General features: G+C 43.9%; 1 protein-coding gene across 1 annotated transcript in view; it reads left to right on the forward strand.

The window, feature by feature from the left end:
* Positions 1-7,157: 7,157 nt before the first annotated feature.
* LOC126427966 (uncharacterized) overlaps positions 7,158-19,782 on the forward strand; it is a 113,642-nt gene continuing 101,017 nt past the window's right edge. Inside the window, exon 1 of the mRNA XM_050089853.1 lies at positions 7,158-7,355. Coding sequence (XP_049945810.1) covers positions 7,158-7,355 — 198 coding nt within the window. The remainder of the gene's footprint in view (positions 7,356-19,782) is intronic.

Here is a 19,782-nt window from a genome sequence, read left to right on the forward strand (position 1 = left end):
CTCAGTGCTGGGGTGAAATGGCGCATTATCAATCGAAAGGATTGCATGGGAAGACATATGATTTTCCTTAGAAAACCGCCGAACAGAGGGAACAAACTGGCCATGAAACCATTCTTTGAACAGCTTACCATCCATCCATGCTTTTTTCTGGTTGCGATAATATACGGGCAAAGATTTCACGTTGCAGTTTTCAAAAGCTCTGGGCCTAGCAGATTTGCCGATCACCATTGAAGTCAACTTGTGATTACCATCAGCGTTGCTGCACGCTAATAAACTCACATGATCTTTGCACATTTTAAAACCAGGAGAGCTTGATGCCAGGCTTTTTGTTGGCAATGCCCTAAAATTAAGGCCAGTCTCGTCAGCGTTATAAGTTTGTTGGGAAGAATACTTTCGCTCCCTTATCATTTTTCCCACTCATCCAAGTACTCCTTCTTTGCATCATGGTCAGAAGAAAGCTTCTCTCCAGTAACTGATAGCTGACGGACTCCATGACGTTCTTTGAATCTGTCCAACCAACCTGTACTCACACTAAAAGACTCACCACCATTCATCAACTTGTTCACGTAAACAGCCTTCTCCTGAACCAGTGCTGCACTCAAGAGAGTTCCCCTTTCTCTTTCCTGCGTAAACCGAAGGAAAAGAGCTTCATCCACTTTATCGTACTGGGACTGTTTCGAAGTCTGCCGGATTTCGTGTTTTTTTTCCCGAAGACGTTGCACAGGAACTGTTCAAGCTTCACAAGGTTCTTCTTCCTGTCACAAATGGTTGCTTTACCAACACTCAGTTCCGTTGCCAGTTTAGATACATTCTCACCACTGTCTATCCGCTTCAAAGCAGTCAGTTACTCATGATGAAAATGCGTACACCACTACACACAACAAGGGCAGGGAGTGAGAGTGAGCCATTGTTCCCACACTTGCTCCCATTTGTTATCTGCTTGGTATACTTCATTCTAGAAACCCGTCACCGTAATTCCGGCTGATCTGAACAAATCGGTAATCCGGACAAGGTGTAATTATTTTGGTGAACCACGGTAAAGTCACGGAGTGAAAACACGACTTAAGTCAAACCACTCCAAAATTCACAAGAAATTATTTTTTGAAATTATGCGAACTTCAGAATTTTAAGTGTAGCTCCTAGCAGCAGTTGTATGGATCAATATATGGAATAAAAATAGCCACCAGTTGCGGAAGGCGGTAGCCAAAAGTTCTTGACCTACGTTTCAGCCCATATAAATGAGCCTCCTTCGGAAACCTAATAACGTTTTACATGCTGCTCATGGTGTGCCGCCAATAGGCTTTGTCATAATTAAAATTGCCACTGGTAGAAACAGCTATCTGGCTTTGTCATAAATAAAATCATACACACATTAGGTGTGGCGTGTGTGACCTGTGATGGATAAACATGTATGTTTATCCGTTACTGGTCACACAAGCCACATATCAGCGCACACTCCGCTGCAGAGTGAAAATTCCCCCAGGCCGTGACTAAGCGATCTCTCTGCAATATGCTTTCTTCCAGGATTGCAAGTCTTTCAGGTTTCGCAGCAGAGCTTCTGTGAAGTATGGAAGGTAGGAGATGAGTTACTGGCGGAAGTAAAGCTGTGAGGGCGGGGCGTGAGTCGTGTTTGGGTAGCTCAGCTCGTAGAGCAATTGCCCGCGGAAGGCAAAGGTTCCGACTTCGAGTCTTGGTCGGGACACAGTTTTAATCTGCCAAGAAGTTTCATATCACACCGCTGCAGAGTGAATACTTCATTCTATTTTCGGTCTGTTTGCTTTGTTATAACATCATGTCCGGCAATGCCCTCACATGGCGAGACATGTACACAGGAACATTATCGAACATTATCGTTTTGATGATCTAGGTGTTATTGTTTGGGTACGCATAATACTGCGTGGGTGTAATGAACTCCAAATATTATGAACAGGGTACATTCTACGAACACGCTTGTTGTGACACTGTACTCCTTTCCCGTGTGCATCTTTTCAATGGTGTATGCGGCCCTGACTTCATTTTTTATGGATGGCAACGCGCGACCGCATCGAGCACAGCAAGTGTAGAAGCTCTTGGAACGAGAGATTATTCGGCGAATCGACTGGCCTGTCCAGTACCCGGACTTACATCCCATCGAGAACATGTGGAACGCATTGGTGAGTCGTACTGCAGCACGTCCACATGCACCATCGACCATCAAGCAGCCACGATGGTAGAGAAATAGGACGCCCTTCCTAGAGAACTCCTTGCCAACCTTGTGGTTTGCATGGGAGCACGCTGAAGAGCATGCATTGCCAACTATAGATATCACACACCCTATGGTCCAAGTTTTATCGAGCTATGTTACTTCACAGCTGCGCATAATGCGAAAGGTCCTCCCATCCTTTAAGTTTTGCGTAGCAGTGCATTAGTCACTCAGATTATCATCACCGATTGCACTATGTTTCCCAGTCACATTAAATGCTTCGGCGAACACTGAAATGAACACAATTGTTGTTGTTGTTGTTGTTGTTGTTGTGGTCTTCAGTCCAGAGACTGGTTTAATGCAGCTCTGCGTGCTCCTCTACCCTGTGCAAGCTTCATCATCTCCCAGTACCTACTTCAGCCTACATCCTTCTGAATCTGCTTAGTGTATTCATCTCTTGGTCTCCCTCTACAATTTTTACCCTCCACAATTTTTACCCTCCTAAATTGGTGATCCCTTGTTGCTTCAGAACATGTCCTAACAACCGATCCCTTCTTCTAGTCAAGTTGTGCCACAGATTTGTTCTCCCCAGTTCCGTTCAATACTTCCTCATTAGTTATGTTATCTACCCATCTAATCTTCAGCATTCTTGCCGGCCGAAGTGGCCGTGCGGTTAAAGGCGCTGCAGTCTGGAACCGCAAGACCGCTACGGTCGCAGGTCCGAATCCTGCCTCGGGCATGGATGTTTGTGATGTCCTTAGGTTAGTTAGGTTTAACTAGTTCTAAGTTCTAGGAGACTAATGACCTCAGCAGTTGAGTCCCATAGTGCTCAGAGCCATTTGAACCATTTTTTTCTCAGCATTCTTCTGTAGCACCACATTTCGAAAGCTTCTATTCTCTTCTTGTCTAAACTACTTATCGTCCATATTTCACTTCCATACATGGCTTCATTCCATACAGGAATGACACTTAAATCTGTACTCAATGTTAACAAATTTCTCTCCTTGAGAAACGCTTTCCTTGCCATTGCCAGTCTACATTTTATATCCTCTCTACTTCGACCATCATCAGTTATTTTGCTCCCCAAATAGCAAAAATCCTTTACTACTTTAAGTGTCATTAACTAATATAATTCCCTCAGCATCACCCGACTTAATTCGACTACATTCCATTGTCCTGGTTTTGCTTTTGTTCATGTTCATCTCATATCCTCCTTTCAACACAATGTCCATTCTGTACAAATCCTCTTCCAAGTACTTTGCTGTCTCTGACAGAATTACAATGTCATCGGCGAACCTCAAAGTTTTTCTTTCTTCTCTACGCATTTTAATACCTACTTCGAATTTTTCTTTTGTTTCCTTCACTGCTTGCTCAATATACAGATTGAATAACATCAGGGAGAGGCTACAACCCTGTCTCACTCCCTACACAGTACTCTACACAGTATTCATTCGTGATGTTCGTGCCTATCTTACACTCTCGATATGGTTTTTAAAATCCTTAATATTTTTGTCGAGAGCTGCATCAAACCAGTCTCAGGCCTGAAGACCACAACAAAAACAACAATATTTTTCTCAATTCTGAGCACGTGCATTATCGACCATTTAGCACACGTCATTCACTGTCGCCTCTTTGCCCTTTTCGTCCGTCTTCTGTCCCCGTGTGACGGCCATGCCACTGACCGACGGTCCCACTGGAGTCTCTCTGGCACAGTGTCTCCACCTGCCTCTCACGCTTTGATCACCCGACCACCACGAAAGGACTCACAGTAGCAAAATATTAATTTCACGCGCTATACCAATGACGGGCGCAACAGTTCTCTTCTGCATGGTACTTTCGCAACCAAAAAATTAAGTCGACGTGACATGGAGTACAGGAGCAAATTCAGAAACTAATATACACTGAGGTCACAAAAGTTCTGGGTTAGCGATTTGTAAATTTTCAGCCGGTTTTAGCATCGCGTACTCTAAGCATAAAAAAAATGGCTCCGAGCACTATGGGACATAACTTCTGAGGTCATCAGTCTCCTAGAACTTAGAACTACTTAAACCTAACTAACCTAAGGACAGCACACACATCCATGCCAGTGGCAGGATACGAACCTGCGATCGTAGCGGTTCCAGACTGTAGCGCCCAGAACCGCTCGGCGACTCCGGCCGGCTCTAAGCATAAAAGGACAGTGCATTGACAGAGCTGTCATTTTTACTCAGATGATTCATGTGAAAAGGTTTCCGACTCGCTTATGGTCCCTTACTTTGAATGCGGAATGACAACTGGAGCAAGACGCATGGAACATTACATTCAGGAAATCGTTAGACATTTCAATATTCCGACACCCACAGAGTGAAGAGTGTGTCAAGAATATCAAATTTTTGGCATTACCTATCACTTCGGACAACGCAATTGCCGACGGCCTACACTTAATGACTGAGAGCAGCGGTGTTCAACGTAGAGTTTTCGGTGCTGACAGACAAGCAGCACTACTTTAAATAACCACAGAAATCAATGTTGGACGGACGAAGAACGTATCCGCTAGGAGCATACTGCAAAATTTGACGTTAATGGAATATGGCAGCAGACGACCGACGCGAGTGTCTTTGCTTACAGCACGACATGGCCTGCAGCACCTGTCCTGGGCTCGCAACCACACCGGTTGGACACCATGCGACTGGAAAACCATTACCTGTTTAGATGAGTCCCGATTTCAGTTGGTAATAGCGGATAGTAGGGTTCGAGTGTGGTGCAAACCTCGCGAAGCTATGGACCCAAGTTGTTCAAATGGTTCAAATGGCTCTGAGCACTATGGGACTTAACATCTGTGGTCACCAGTCCCCTAGAAATTAGAACTACTTAAACCTAACGAACTTAAGGACATCACACACATCCATGCCCGAGGCAGGATTCGAACCTGCGACCGTAGCAGCCGCGCGGTTCCGGACTGAGCGCCTAGAACCGCTAGACCACCGCGGCCGGCAGGACCCAAGTTGTCAAGAAGGCACTGAGCGAGTTACCATAGCATCCATAATGGTGTGAACGGTGTAACCATGGAATTAACCGCGTCCTCTGGTCCAACTGAACCGATCATTGCCTGGAAATGATTACGTTCGCTACTTCAAGACCATTTACACCCACTTGTGGACTTCATGTGCCCAAACAACAATGGAAATCTTATGAATGGAAATGCGCCATGTCACTTTGCAACACATGTTCGCGATTGGGATGGCCAGCCGGATCGCCCGACATTTGTAGGGTATAATAGAGTGGTCAGTTTTTGCATACAATCCTGCACTCGCAACGGATTCATATTTATGGACGGCTATAGAGGCATCGTGGCTCAATATTTCTGCAGGGGTCTGCCAAAGACTTGTTGAGTCCATGCTACATGGAGTTGCTGCAGTATGCCGTGGAAATGATATTGGGAGGTATCCCATGACTTTGTCACCTCAGTGTAAGTCCAAGTTGCACTGACAAGGGGAGGCCGCCAATTGTGAAATTCAGATTCAATTCATACTGCGCATAATAAAAGCTCATGGCCAGAGGTGTAATGTGGCAAAGCACCAAGATGCACTTCTCAGCCGTTGTCGAGAAAATCGACAGTTAAAAGAAACCGTTGCGGTGAAATACTCTCGACGATTAGTAACTTTCTATAGCGTCGTGGCACAGCGGTAAGCGCTCGGGTTCGTAATCCGAAGGTCGCTGGATCGAATCTCGCGCCATGTAATTTTTTTTATTATTAGTTTTTTGTAATTCAAATATATATATATATATATATATATATATATATATATATATATATATATATATATATAAAGTATTAATGAATTGCTTATGCATGCTGGTGAAGGCGGATCGCTCTCCAATTGTACCGCCTCCATTTTTCCGTTTTTTTTAACAGGGTGTACCAAAGCTCTCCCATCCGCACTGATTTTCGACAATGTTATAAGTTGCGCTAGGGACCGCATCTACCTTCTTTCGAAGTTAGCAGGCAACTACGCTGCTTTGCGGCGGCTCGTTTCGGCCCATTCAACATCTGTCATTCAAGTGTAACGAGCGAGTAACGGAGTTTATATTTCATACCTGCCACAGCAAATTTGTGTTCGTGGGGTCTCTATTCTAATTCGAACGTTTGACTTACGCTATACGTATTCGTTTCGGAATATCGTTTCTACGTCTTCCGTTAACTATGCGTGGTTAACATTATGAAGACAATTAATAACATTTGTGAAATACAACTTTGTTTGCGGAAAACTTAATGATGTTCCAAGTCGCCAATTTTTCCACGACAAACGAATTTCAAGAACTTATTATATGCATAATTGTTGCAACTGATTGCCGGGAATTATATTTGAATTATAAAAAACAAATACTAAAAAAAAAAAAGGTTGCATAGCGCGAGATTCGATCCGGCGACCTTCGGATTACGAACCAGAGCGCTTACCGCTGCGCCACGACGCTGAGTAGAATTATTAATCGTAGAGAGTATTTCACTGCAACGGTTTCTTTTAACTGTCGATTTTCTCGACAACGGCTGAGAAGTGCATCTTGGTGCTTTGCCACATTACACCTCTGGCCATGTGCTTTTATTATGCGCAGTATGAATCGAATCTGGATTTCGCAATTGGCGGCCTCCCCTTGTGAGTCAAGTGATATCAGAGGTGTCCAAGATATTTTCACCTTCTCCACTGAATCAAGCATGGTAGCTGAGCAATATCCCGCGTATCAGACAAGTAAGTTACGCCGTACTGTGTCTTGAATGATCATAGGCAGAGATAATTTACTGCCCGTAACATTCATTTTGCTTAAGGCCCATAAGAACAAGACGAAAGCTAGTACACGGGCATGCACCGAATTATTTTTTCCCTCAATTTATTTGCAAGTGGAAGAAGAAAGACAATTGGAATGATCAACTGTACCCCGGACACACTGACACTCTGGTGAGGTGACACTTCTGAGTCGACGCCGTAGCACCACCAGCATGTGGGGGCGCGAGGTGTGCGCACGCATCGCAGAGGCGGGTTTGCCGGACGCGGCCGTAAATCGCGCTAATACGGCGCCGTCGCTCGCCGCGTCGACAGCGACCATAAATCTGCGGGGCGCGCGCCCTGCGCCCGGCCTGTGGCCCACCTCTGCGAGGAGAAAGTGGCGCATCCCCACAACACCTGTCCGCAAGCTGGTGCCCACCATTGTTCACACCAACCACTGTGCATACCTATCCTCTAGAATTTACATCGGCTGCACGTGTTCTGACTTAAGCGTTTTACAGGGAAGGGACCTAACAGGTATCATGCTTTCGCCTGCCTTTTGTTTTGCTGTAGTTTCGATGAACAGGTATACTATTTTCTTGAACAATTGTCTGAGAGTGTTTTGAACATTGTTTCCAGGAGTCTGGATACAAATATTTATGGTGGTATAAATATATCTGTGCTTCTACACACCTTCCGATCACAAGCCGAGTGGCACAAAATAACAACGAACTTATAATGTAATTCTTGAGTTACTCCGGGGGTATTTGATAGTCAAAATATCCACGGGTGTACTGCCGGTCTACAATGTCCAACGGGCACAATATTTCGGCGACCATACATGTCGCCATCATCAGGTGAACTGACGGACTGAGCTCCCGTGGATATTTTGATGAACGTATAATGTAAATTATAGGTAACGGAATTGCCGTCTGGCTAGGGCCTCCTGTCGGGTAGACCGTTCGCCTGGTGCAAGTCTATCGAGTTGACGCCACTTTGGCTACTTGCGTGTCGATGGGGATGAAATGATGATGATAAGGACAACACAATACCCAGTCGCTGAACGGGGAAAATCTCCGACCCAGCCGGGAATCGAACCCGGGCCGTTAGGTATGACATTCCGTTACGCTGGCCGCTCAGCTACCAGGGGCGGAGTAAATTAAAGGTGGAGAGAGCAGAAAAGGAAGGAAGTGTTTATCGCAGTTGTGCCAACTATCGCGGTATGGCCCTCAGTCGACACACATTTCCACCTAGCGCTACCTGTGCGCATTCCCTGTGCATGTCCTCCATGCTCGCTACTTTGATACTGCAGCAGGAGGTCGAACGTTCTCGTGCATTCGTACAGAAGGTGGTCGCGGTTTGATTATAAGTTTTGTGTTAGCAGAAGAGCCAACACCGTGTTGCGAGTGGAGGCCGAAATGCAAGCGTTTCAGCTCACGCAGGCTGGCGTGAGGAGGGAAGAACTATATTGACGTGAGGTCTGGAACATGACGAGGAATGAGAATTCAGAAAGCGGACGTAATTAGTTTGATACTCAACTGTAATCCATTAAGGATGAACGTCGCTCTTGACGGTACATGATTCTCAATTTTGTCTGTTCATAATTCATTGTAGTTACTGAATATGACGCCTTGCTAGGTCGTTGCAAATGACGTAGCTGAAGGCTATGCTAAAATGTCGTCTCTGCAAATGAGAACGTATGTAGACAGTGAACCATCGCTAGCAAAGTCGGCTGTACAACTGGGGCGAGTGCTAGGGAGTCTCTCTAGACTAGACCTGCCGTGTGGCGGCGCTCGGTCTGCAATCACTGATAGTGGCGACACGCGGGTCCGACGTATACTAACGGACCGCGGCCGATATAAAGGCTACCACCTAGCAGCAAGTGTGGCGGTTGACACCACAATAAGAATGCGTGTTGTCCGAAGGAACAGACACTGCGCATTCATATTAGAACCAGCTTGCATAAAAACAAAATATGCATCTATCATGTAAGTAACGTGGTAGTTAGACTAAAACTGCGTTGATTGTCATCCGTCTGCTGCATGCGCAATGAGTTGATACAATATTCACATCAAGGTTGTGACCCAGCCGTAAACGCTTTTGTTTTATTTTATTTTATGAACAAGTCACCACGGCAGATCGAAGGATGAAAGGGACATCAGAGTTTAACGTCCAGTCGACACTGTGGTTATTATAGATGGAGCTGACAGATTGCGAAGGAGGGGAAGAAAATCAACTGGGCAGATTAAATGTATTCGAAGGGGAGGGGCAAATAAGCTATGCCATACTGCCAGATTTAATGGGAGTTAATGATCCCATGGTCACTCTCAGCGATGTTTTCGTCGAGACAAATCGTCAGGGAAGACTAAAGAATTGGCTCTATTAAAGACTGTCTTTTGAGTTTTAATAAGACAGTTGATGCTCATACGGCCATATTAAGTTTGATAGATATTTGTGTCCGCCCCGATAGCTGAGTAGTCAGCGTGACGGATTGCCGTCCTACGGACCCGAGTTCGATTCTCGGCTGGGTCGGGGATTTTCTCCACTCAGGGACTGGGCGTTGTGCTGTTTTCATCATCATTTCATCCCCATCCGGCGCGCAGGTCGCCCAATGTGTCGTCGAATGTAAGAAGACCTGCACCAAGGCGGCCGGACCTGCCCCGTAAAGGGCCTCCCGGCCAATGACGCCAAACGGTCATTTCTATATCCATAGGTATTTGTTACCTACGTTTCATGACATTTTAAAATAATTTTGTTTCGAGATATACATCCAGTTTGTTCAAATGAGACAAAGCAAAAAATAATTAATTCACTGCATCATAGTCATAAATATTTCTCTCCCAAAAGTTTACATTTATGCCACATTATAAGCGTATTGTTGGGTTCGAAGTATTGTGGTTTGATGCCATGTTGGACAATTTCAGCAAGTTCACAGTAAAACTAGTTACTTATTATCAATGTAACACGAGGTTTTTATTTAAACACTGCTTTTCCCGGCAAGTGATCGTTGTTTTGTTAACGAAATCTCCACCTGGTAACGTGTAGCAATGTTGTCTGTCAAGCAATGTAAATGGCACTGAGTTGCAGGTCGTTTATCGAATTTAACGCTACTGTTATTTGAGGTGGCAGCACTTTTCTTTAATCAAAATGAACAGTTTTGTCACACAATACCACACGCACACAACACTAATGTATTTTTCTTGTCAAAATATTTCATGAACGTTGTTACGAAATAACCAGGCTTCATACATCAGCAGATAAGAATTTATATCACGTAAGATGCTATTTGCACTATATTTAAAGATTATTTCCAGTCTAAGTCGAATTTACTTCCTCTGGATTCTGGGTCACGAATACCCAATTACTATCGCAAGTATGACCAACAACATTTATGTCCGTATAGATAATCAATTTTAAACTGCCGCTGCAATATTTCACGAAGATGGCGGCTAACATGACAATCACTTATCGATTCGGGCCCTGTGTTACTACTAAATATAATATACACATATACATTAAATCCTTTTGTACCCTCACTATACGCAATTAACATTTGAAAATATTTCTCAATGTTAATCGCTTATTATTCAGCTTTTACCAATAATCCGCGCTGTAGGTCAATAGCGCTAACGGCGGTGCTCCTTCGTAGCTGAACAGAAAACATTTATATAGGACGGAAATTACAATAAAATAAAACTTCAAACAAAGAAAACTCATTTTAATCACAGAAACTCTATTTTTCAAATATTAATTAACAACATAATACAGTTTTCTACAGACCTCTGTGTTACAACACATCAGTCACGTCCGATCGTTAGAACAGTTCGAACAAGAAGAAGGATTATTCTAGAAGAATCACAAATAACAAAAGATGAAGATTTCCATTATCTATTTCCATGAGTGTTGTCTGAGAAAATTAAATTATGTCACTGACAATAATTATTTACTATTATTTTAGTATCGATGAAGTCCTTTTTATTAATATCATCAGAATGTTCGCTCAAATTCCACACACAATGTTGTCCTGAATATTGTTCTGAATAAAATATAGTCGCGGATATTACCGTATGTAGGTAATGCGGCCAATGCTTCTCAGCATCTTTCAAATGAAAAGAATGTAAGCGGGAACTACTATTTGGCTACAGATTATCAAATACAGAGAGAACAAATTATGGGAAAAAATGATCATTAACTTAAAATATCAGAAACTAATCCAAATGAATGACGACTGGAAAAAGAATTGGAAAGGAGTAATTAGCTTTACATAACATTCCTGTAAACATTTTGGACAGATGAAGAAATCTGTATCTTCCCCGGTAAATTTAATATATTCTTCATTCACATATGTATCACCAACTTCCATAACACATGTTTCCCTTCTCTTCACAGCTGGTAGCACAAATATTATCAGTTTGTTTTCGAAATCTTCTCCAATGGAGCCTTCTGTCATACTTTGTTTGTGTCTTGAAGATGCTTTCCCGATATTGCATTTGTCAGTTTTCATACGATCCCTCTTCTCATCAAATAAATGTTTGTTAAACGTCACTCCGCTACCGATTGTAGCAGGTTCTATAATCAGAGCAGTTTTCAGTTTTCCTTTTAGTGTGAGTAGCTGTTCTATAAAGTAAGTATTATTTGGGAAATTTTCGTTTGCTTTCTTTGTATCCAAATGATACGCCAAAATCAAATCTTCAGAGCTCTCTTTATCACATGAAATACTTTGATTTCGAAGACGTTATCATTGGACGTTCGTTGAAGGTCCTGTAGCGTCTGCCATTGGATTGTGGATGATTGTCCATGAGGAGTGAATTAGCAGAAGACGGATTCAGTTGCAATACTTCCGGATGGCGGTATATACTAGAGCCCCTAGATCCACCCTCTATGTTCGCCTGACTGATGGACTTTCCATATAGTGGGCCAAAAACAGCAATGAAATTGAACTTTGGAATGCCATCCTCTTCTCTTTGTGTGTTACAATATGTAAGAGGGTTCTGATCCCATAAAAGTCTCGAAACTTTGGAAGCAATCCTTGTCTACAATTGGCCACTGGACAGGACAATTGTCATTCCATTAGACATTCGCAGACGCTATAACGTAAATGAGACACACGACCATCGAAAATCAGAAGGTAACTTAAACTCGCTCACATTATGTCGATAGAAATCAACAAATGTCTCCACATTCACGCAGACCTTCGAAACTATTTTGGTCTCTGAGCCTGCAGGCACGCGATTTAAATGGTATTGCGCCGCGCGGGATTAACCGGCGGTCTAGGGAACTGCAGTCATGGACTGTGCGGCTGGTCCCGGCGGAGGTCCGAGTCCTCCCTCGGGCATGGGTGTGTGTATTTGTCCTTAGGATAATTTAGGTTAAGTAGTGTGTAAGCTTAGGGACTGATGACCTTAGCAGTTAAGTCCCATCACATTTCACACACATTTTTGAACACAAATGGTATTGCCTGTGTATCTTTATGTAACTGTAACGTACAGAATTTCTCAGCCATTCTGATGATCTCTCGTGCAAGATCAACATATTGTTTTCAGCAAAGGAATTCTGTAACTGTTCGAAAAGATCCACAGCTATGAACCTGTTCAACTTCAGCTTTCGGGCAGGGTTTGTCCTTTCAGCGTTTTATAGTTTCGGTGCTCCTTGTCATAAAGTTTTCCATCAGCAACCACAGTGGCGACTCGTGTATAGGCTCTGTAGAACTGCCGTAGCTCCTATATCCGCTTGATATAGTTGATTTTTGTTTTATTTTATTTTTATACTATCTTTTTTTCTCTTGACGTGGATTCTGCTTAACCGCGAATGAAATGAAAAGAGATGTAGAATTAAATTTAGTTTATTTCATTTATTTTAGTTTTCGAAAATATGCGCTTGCGCCCCCAAGAAATGAGTTCTGTGACGACAAGGGAACTTCAACAGTTTAATTTTTCATAGCTGTCTCTCAATGAGAAAGTTTCATTTACGAAAAGCTGTCACTCAACACCTGAGATACTAATATCTCAGACAGGCATGGGCAAAGCAAAATGTTTATTCATTGCTTTTTGCGCAAATAGTTAGAGCAGAGAAAATCGCTATGTGACGCTGAAGTGAAATTGCGTTGTTTTCCTTTCCGAGTTTGCTTTTTCGATGTAACGCAAAGTGGCCAAGCATGTTTTTCGAAATAGCAACAAAGTGGAAGAAAAGGCTGAAAGGCATAATAGTTCCAAGAAGGATACTGATAATGTAGTTACACCGTCAGTTTTAGGGTCCGTTAGTATTAAGTAGATTACATGGAAACTCAGTACGGCATACAGACGTTCAACTAATGAGCACAAAATAAATGTTAAAATAACCGCAAAATTTTGTTGAAAATAATAGTCTGCATGTTCTGTTGTGGAAATTTTGATGATTCTTTACGTGGACATGATGAAAAACATGATTCAGTAAATACAGAGGTATTTATAGAACTTGCATGTACATTAGATTCAGATATGAAGGGTTTCTTAGAAACGAATAGTGTCTTCAAAGCTGTATCGAAACGATTTGGCATGAGAAATTTATCTGCGTGCTACAATGTTCGGAAAACGGAAAAGATCCCTCTTTGGCTCTCATGGCCGGCGCCACAACACGTCCAGATGGTATGTACTGAATGTAAAAATATTTGAGTATTTTTTGACGATTTTTTGTTGTAGAAAATCGAACTGCAGGTTGCATATCATAACGTATTTTATAACAATAGGACGAAATGAAGATAAACTGCGATATCTGACATTTGATATTGCATTTTCAAAAAGCATATCGACCGCAGCATCTCACGTCCATCACCTGGAAGGTGGAACTTCAACATACGAGCCACAATGTTAGTGAAAACCTGCAACCTTTCAAAAACTGCGTTGCTGAAATTCAGTCAGCATGTACTGGGTGATCAAAAAGTCAGTATAAATTTAAAAACTGAATAAATCACGGAATAATGTAGATAGAGAGGTACAAATGGATACACATGCTTGGAATGACATGGGATTTTATTACAATCAAAAAAATACAGACGTTCAAAAAATGTCCGACAGATGGCTCTTCACCTGACCAGAATAGCAATAATTAGCATAACAAAGTAAGACAAAGCAAAGATAATGTTCTTTACAGGAAATGCTCAATATGTCTACCATCATTCCTCAACAACAGCTGTACTGGAGGAATAATGTTGTGAACAGCACTGTAAAGCATGTCCAGAATTATGGTGAGGCATTGGCGTCGGATGTTGTCTTTCAGCATCGCTAGAGATGTCGGTCGATGACCATACACTTGCGACTTCAGGTAACCCCAAAGCCAATAATCGCACGGACTGAGGTCTGGGGACCTGGGAGGCCAAGCACGACGAAAGTGGCGGCTAAGCACACGACCATCGCCAAACGACGCCACCTGTCGGACATTTTGTGAACTTTGTTTTTTATTTTTTTCTAATAAAACCCCATGTCATTCCAAGCATGTGTGTCAATTTTTACCTCTCTATCTACATTATTCCGTGGTTTATTAAATTTTCAAATTTATACTGACTTTTTGATCACCAGGTAAGTACATTAGACCATTGCAGAACCAACAGGAACTGTAAAATACCTGAATCAGTATGATTCTAAGTTTTAGTTACAAATTTTTCGTAAGACTATGTTTCATTTTGAAATAATTTACAGCTAAATGCTGCCTCGAGAAATTAATGTGCTACGAGTCATTGAATATATAACATTATTCAAAACTTGTATTTTAGAATTAAGAAATGCAAATTACTGTGAGAATTCTTCAGACACACTCGTGGTACAAGTTAAGGAAGCGCGTGACTGTATATGCGTTGATATAATGGACAGACATTCTTCCACTGAACAGGTAGTAGCTGCAAAATTATGAACAACAAATGTTTCGCAAATTTTACGAATGAACATCCTACACAACGCACAACAATGACCACTGAAGCATAACCCATAACCCATGACTGACAAAGAAATGCTTGAACCTGAGCTAAAAGTTAGGCCTGATATTTATGACTAGTGTAAATTAACTGATCTTTCCAAATTTATCTTGGAAAAAAAGCAGACGAAATTCTCAATGATATTAAGAAACCGATAAAAATCGTCTTGACGGTTCCCATAATTACAAAAGAGGTAGGACGCAGCTTTTCAAGTCTGGAAAAAGCGAAATTCCTTGACAAGCTGCGAGATTTAGATGTGTTTCTGAGACTGACAAGGGGAAGGCCTCAGAGACGGCCAACCGATTCGGCTCAGATTTGGCAGGTCGCTTGTGTAGAACCTAAAACGAAGGAATCTACCCCCTCGTTTTTGAGAAAATCACCCCGAAAGGTTATGACGAGCTATCAACAAAAATTGGCGGGATCGATAGATAATTGTAAGTAGAGCATTTTTCATCATCAGGTATGTGGTCTGAAAACGAATAGTTTTCCAGAAATGGGGGTAAGAAACTTTTACAACTGCCACTTGTGTACCGACATGCAGAACGCTTTCCGCTGGCAGTGCCGATAGCGCAATGGCAAAGGTAATTGGCTCGGGATGGGAGAACCCGGGTACGAATCTCGAAGAAAGCTAGCGGATGTTATTCTTTTCCATATCTCAATTGATAGGGATAGGAGGGTTAATAAGGTAAGTAAATCAATAAGGAATGATAATAATAAGGTAGGCAAAGTAATTTCCGAAACGCCGTGAGTTAGTAAAGTATTAAACTTTTAAGCCTTGTCACATGTAAACAACTCCGAGTAAGAGTGCGGCGAATTCCTCACGAGGGATCACAGACAGCCAACCGCGCGACGCTTGTTTACAGTGAGGAACGGGACAGAATGCACGCGCGGAGAGTTATGTTGTCCCGGTTGCCTCTTCGTCATATCATAGAGAAGGAACAGTGTAGCTGTCGAAAGATGGCATTCATTAGATGCTCTTGGTGCCGTGAGTATATTTGTTTCGAATGTTTATATGACAAGTACCATCCACCTAGTTGTTCCAAGAAAAGTGAGGACACGTAACAGTGACTGTTACAGCCATTGTAAAGTTACCTGGAGTAACATTTTAGTTGTTTAATATCCCAAGAGGTTTGAGAAATTTATTTGCCCACCTTATTATTATCATTCCTTGGTGATTTACTTACCTTATTAACCCTCCTATCCCTATCAATTGAGATATGGAAAAATACAAACCAAAAGAATAACATCCACTACGTTTCTTCGAGATTCGCAGCCAGTTACCTTGGCCGTTGCGCTATTTTTTTTTTTTTTTTTTTTTTTTTTTTTTTTTTTTTTTTTTTTATCAGGTAGTGGGCTGGAGGAGGCAAGGTGGGCAGGGGTCGCGACCCGAGGCCTGTCCACGATGTCTCCCCCCTCCCATCCTGGGGATGTGAAGTGGTACAAAGGATGCAGTTGGTGTATTATTGTGATTTTTTTTAATTTTATTTATTCATTTATTTATTTTGAATTTTTTTTTTATTTTTTTTGTTTTTTTTTTCATTTTTTTTTAAATTTTTTTTAACAGTAAGGAACTGAAAACTAGTAAGTGCACTCTTTGCGTCGAGTTGGGGACGCACATAACTAAAACCATGCTAATAGTTGTAGAAAAAGGCATAAAGAAAGAGAACAAAGTGCGGGGCGAAGGAAACCATGAAACAAAACTGAAGGGTGGAATCCATACCACCATTAACCAGTGCTACATCTTGCACCGGATGGGGAAACTAAAACTGCGAAGACCTTTTCGCACCGGGGACAAAAAGAGGAAATGGGGCAAATACTGCTACAGAGTGTGAGGGTTCACAACGAAACTCTCCATCTGCTGTATCATCCAGGTATGACTTCTCGTAGTGATGAAAGTAGATCCCACGTCGTACCGTGTAGTGTTCTATCGTCGTATTGTGATTTTAGCTTCTCTTACCCGTGATGTTCCAGCTACGTGGAGGGTCGTGGAACGCACTCCACAAAAAATTGGAAAAATATTGTCGATACTTAGGGTTACGGAGGATCTTGCAATGTCGTTCCTGCAAATAGTTCCAAAAGTCTAAAGTGTCCTTAGTGCCGTCTTGAAACAAATAATGCACTGCATGTCCACGAAGCCACGTCATTGCATTAGTTTTAGTGCATGGGTAATACGTTTCATCCGGGAATAAGATAGTCTTGGGGTCGATATGATTCGGCGTTACCCGAAGGAAGTATGCTGACATTTGCCTCACTAAGTGCCACACTGCCGTAGACTCGCCACAGCTAAGACGGTGTTCATCGTCGTCTTGAAGGCCACAGTACGTGCACGTGGGTGAGTCCACCATGTGGATCGCATGTAGCCTTGATCTGGTCACCTGCTTACCGTTGACAGTGATATACCACATCGACGTGACGTCAGTGTCCAGTGTTACGTGGTGAATTGTCCTCCACACTACTCGCCAGTTGACGTTCGGGTGCTTACTTTCCACGACGTTATCGGGTCGTCCACGTTGTAGGACCCTATAAACCGTCTTTGCCGTCGCCAGTTGAGTCGCTGGTAAGGCAAGTCGAACGTAACTGAGTTCGAGGTAAAAGACACCGATGTAGAAGAGCGAGGAGGGGACGTGGTGTATCGGCACAGGCGGCAACAGGGAGGGCGGTGCTAGTTCTTCTATTAACAAACTGGTCAGACTGTCCGGACGGCGGTGCCGTATTTTGACTAATGTGCTCACAAATAGGGCGACCGCTCTGTCATAAACGTGATAAAGGCCAAGCCCTCCCCGATCCGGAGGAAGGGTGAGAGTCTCATATTTGATCTTGAAAAGCATTCCTGAACTCACGAAGGACCCAAAAGCCGCATGTATACGGCGTGCTAACATCACCGGTATAGGTAATATCTGGGCGATGTGCGGAATGCGTGACGCTAAATGTGAATTAACATACTGGGTCCGTTGTACGATGTCTAGGGCTCGTAGGCGGTTGTTGGCAATTCCAGTCCGAACATTCCGTAAAAGCCGTCGAAAGTTGTGAGCAGCGGTCCGTCGTATATCGTCTGTAAAGTCAATGCCGAGACATTTCAAACTATCTCTGAGCTGTAAGGGGGTGACACTGTTCTCAGACAATCCGACCCCGATGTTCATCGCCACCGATTTTGCGACGTTGATACGACTACCAGCGGCCATGCCATATTTCGTTATCCAATTTAGTGCGCTAGCGGTGTCGTCACCGTGGCGGATGACAATCACCAGGTCGTCAGCGTACGCTTTACACCGGAAAGTGTGGCCTCGTAACGTTATACCCGTTAGTCGTTGGCGCAGGCCGCAGAGGAGAGGTTCCATGGCCACAGCGTAAAGTAAAGTGGACAGAGGGCACCCTTGGCGTATCGATCGAGAAATGGTGAGGGGCTGCGAAGGTCGGCCGTTGACGATCACCTTGGACGTCGCGCCACGGAGGAGTCGCATGACGACAGTGACGAATGGCTGTGGGTACCGCATATGTTGGAGGACCGCTTCCAAATAGTTGTGGTCCACTCGGTCGAAAGCTTGACTAAAATCGATTGCCGCCAGTGCACCCTTCAGACGACATGCCCTCGCCAGTGAGATCAAGTCACGATATTCACTGAGTGCTGTTTGAATATTATTGTCGCCTCCTAATGACGTTTGATCGGGTGAGACAACATTTCGTAGGGTCTGGCGTATCCGCGCCGCCAACAGTCGAGAAAAGATCTTAAAGTCGCAGTTCAATAGCGTCAACGGGCGGTAGTCCTGCAGTCGTGGGCCACCGGACGGTTTGTGAATAGGAATAATCATTCCTTCCACAAGGGCCGCAGGGAGCGGCACGTCCGGGGATAGGAGTTCGCGACAGATGTCCGTCCATCGGGAGGCTAATAAATATTGAAAAGTCCGGTAAAATTCCAAGGGGAGGCCATCAGGACCCGGAGACTTGTTGACAGCACCTTTTCGAAAGGCGTCGATCACTTCTTCTTCTGTAATTTCTTCCATCAAGGCCGCTTCCATTGCCGGGGTGACGGTGCCGTAAATCGTCTGAGAGACGTCCTCCAGTGCTGTCGGATCAGGGGTCTGAGCGGAATAGAGTTGGGAGTAATGATTGTAGAACGCTGTGTTTATGTCTTGTTGCGTGGTGAGGCGATGACCGTCCTCCGTGTCGATGAAGCGTATCAGCGCTCGTTGGCGTCGTTTACGTTCACGAAGGACGTGGAACATTGATGGGCGTTCGCTCGGTATCCGATCCTGCGTCCTCGAGCGGATGACTACCCCCTCTAGGTGGCGTCACATATGAGCGAGGATCTGAGCCTTAGCACGGTGGACCGCCGTTTGTCGTTCCGGAGACGGCGCCATAGCATCGCAGTCGCGCAGGACCCGGAAGTAAAAGTCGAGTGTATGTCTTCGCCAGGTAGCGTGGTCACGACCGTAGGTTATCAACGTTCGCCTCAGTGCCGGTTTGGCGCAGTCCAACCACCAGCGGATCGTTGTGGGATATGCACGGAGGCGATTTTCACACGAATGCCACGTATCCTCAACGGCTTGGCGGCAATCCGGGTACGACAGGTGAGCGATGTTTAATTTCCACGGGCTGCGGCTTCTCCACACTTGTTGCCGCCGCAGGGTGACGGCACAAATGTAAGCTGAGTGGTCCGAGAATGCTGCAGGCCACAGTTCCGCATCCTGTGTTCCAGCGGCGAGAGAGCGTGAGACATAAATCCGATCGATACGACTGGAAGAGTGACTTGTGAAGTGCGTGAATCCCGGTCGGTGGCCGTGAAGATGTTCCCAAGTGTCCACCATCTGCAGGTCTCGAATTAGCGTCCCGAGCTCCGGGCACGGATTATGTCGTGGGAGTTGATCTCTGGGCGCCAGTACGCAATTGTAGTCACCTCCAAACACCAGATGGTC

This window comes from Schistocerca serialis, chromosome 12 (genome assembly GCF_023864345.2).
Source record: "Schistocerca serialis cubense isolate TAMUIC-IGC-003099 chromosome 12, iqSchSeri2.2, whole genome shotgun sequence".
In the NCBI taxonomy this organism is placed as follows: Eukaryota; Metazoa; Arthropoda; class Insecta; order Orthoptera; family Acrididae; genus Schistocerca; species Schistocerca serialis.